A 1,451-nucleotide genomic window follows, 5' to 3' on the forward strand; every position below is an offset into this window, starting at 1 on the left:
ATGTATGTATGTATGTATGTATGTATGTATGTATATAAATAAATAACAACAGCAGCCTGGGATCCCACCATACACATTTCTGTGTATTTGTAATCTGTGTACATGCTAATTCCTCTGTCCCTAGTAGGAGCACAGCAATGTCACAACACTTCGGTCATACTTGAAAAGCCATTCGGAGCACATCTTCAGTGTTGGCTGGTCGACACAAGATGGTCACGCCGATGACGTACTCTCTGAAGTCTATGGTGCCATCTCCATTCTAGACAGGGTCAAAGAAACAGCAACAAAAATACATTAGTCTGTAAATGCACAGATTATTAAAATGGATAGTACTTCACTTGTTAACTCATCAACTGTTTTGAATGTATGAGTATATATATATATGTACATACACAAAATAGCACAAGATATTTCTATAAATCACAATTCTCTATTACTGGAAAAAAGGAGGCATAAACATTCTGAGGAAAAAGGATACCCATTGAAATGGATGTTAAAGGTTTTTATGCTTCCAACTCTGGTAGGCATACAGTGAAGGAGGCTAAACTACTGTAATCATAATTTCCTCTTCCAGGCTGTTTAAATCCTGAGCCCACACCACGATGCCCTCCCAATTTTGACTATAGTCAGTACACATTATATGCAGTGATGTAAAATGTATGTTATTATGTAGAATTAACTGAACTGAAATTATTGCTCGTTATGTTGTCAACCAGTATATTTAAGCTGTGTTTCCAGCAGGATGGAACAGTTTTACTGTACCAAGACTTAATCCAATTCTGTGTGTCGAAAGAAAATTCAGTTTCATTCATAATGGAACAATTCAGTGGTCCATGTTGCTCTGGTTATATATCAACTAAATAGATAATAAATGTGCATGTCTCTCACCCTGTCAAACAATGCAAACAGCTCCTCGAGGGCTGGGTTGACAGGCAGCTTCAGGAATGTGGCAAACTCCTCAATGGTGATCCGTCCTCCTTTGCAAGAGCTGGCCATGGCTGCAAAGCCATCTAGCTCCTTCTTCACATTGTCCCACTTCAGACTGACGGGGGCAAGGCACACAATGGATGTCATACTCTGTCAAACTTTGTATTTTACATCATCAATCTCAAGCTACATAGGTCAATCAATTGCAGATTGGTTGTCAGGTGTGTGATAAACAACTTTAACAATAACAAACAAACAAAAACCTTCAAGCCAAATTTGTCAATGCAAATGTCTCTATATGACGATGCCTAGAGTGTACTTAAGTGAGATGTTCTTACTTGAGTTTACGACTAATTTTGGTGAACTCAACGAGGCCGGCCTCCATGGGCAGCGTTAGCTCGCCAGCTGAGATCATCAGGCGGCAGTCTTCATATGTGTGGTCTGTCACTGGAACTCCCAAAGCTCTGGAAGCAGACAGTGCACAGTTTTAATTTCCAAAAGCTGTAGCCACCGTCTTCCCCCCC

At 40.2% G+C, this 1,451-nt stretch overlaps 1 protein-coding gene across 1 annotated transcript in view; it reads right to left on the minus strand.

The window, feature by feature from the left end:
- Positions 1 to 1,451, minus strand: part of lpcat2 (lysophosphatidylcholine acyltransferase 2) — a 10,167-nt gene that overhangs the window by 2,089 nt on the left and 6,627 nt on the right. Inside the window, exons 10-12 of the mRNA XM_032516881.1 lie at positions 1,266 to 1,391; positions 889 to 1,042; positions 161 to 259 (exon numbers count right to left, since the gene is read on the minus strand). Of these exons, the coding sequence (XP_032372772.1) occupies positions 161 to 259; positions 889 to 1,042; positions 1,266 to 1,391 (379 nt within the window). The remainder of the gene's footprint in view (positions 1 to 160; positions 260 to 888; positions 1,043 to 1,265; positions 1,392 to 1,451) is intronic.

This window comes from Etheostoma spectabile, chromosome 1, assembly GCF_008692095.1.
Source record: "Etheostoma spectabile isolate EspeVRDwgs_2016 chromosome 1, UIUC_Espe_1.0, whole genome shotgun sequence".
Classification (NCBI taxonomy): domain Eukaryota; kingdom Metazoa; phylum Chordata; class Actinopteri; order Perciformes; family Percidae; genus Etheostoma; species Etheostoma spectabile.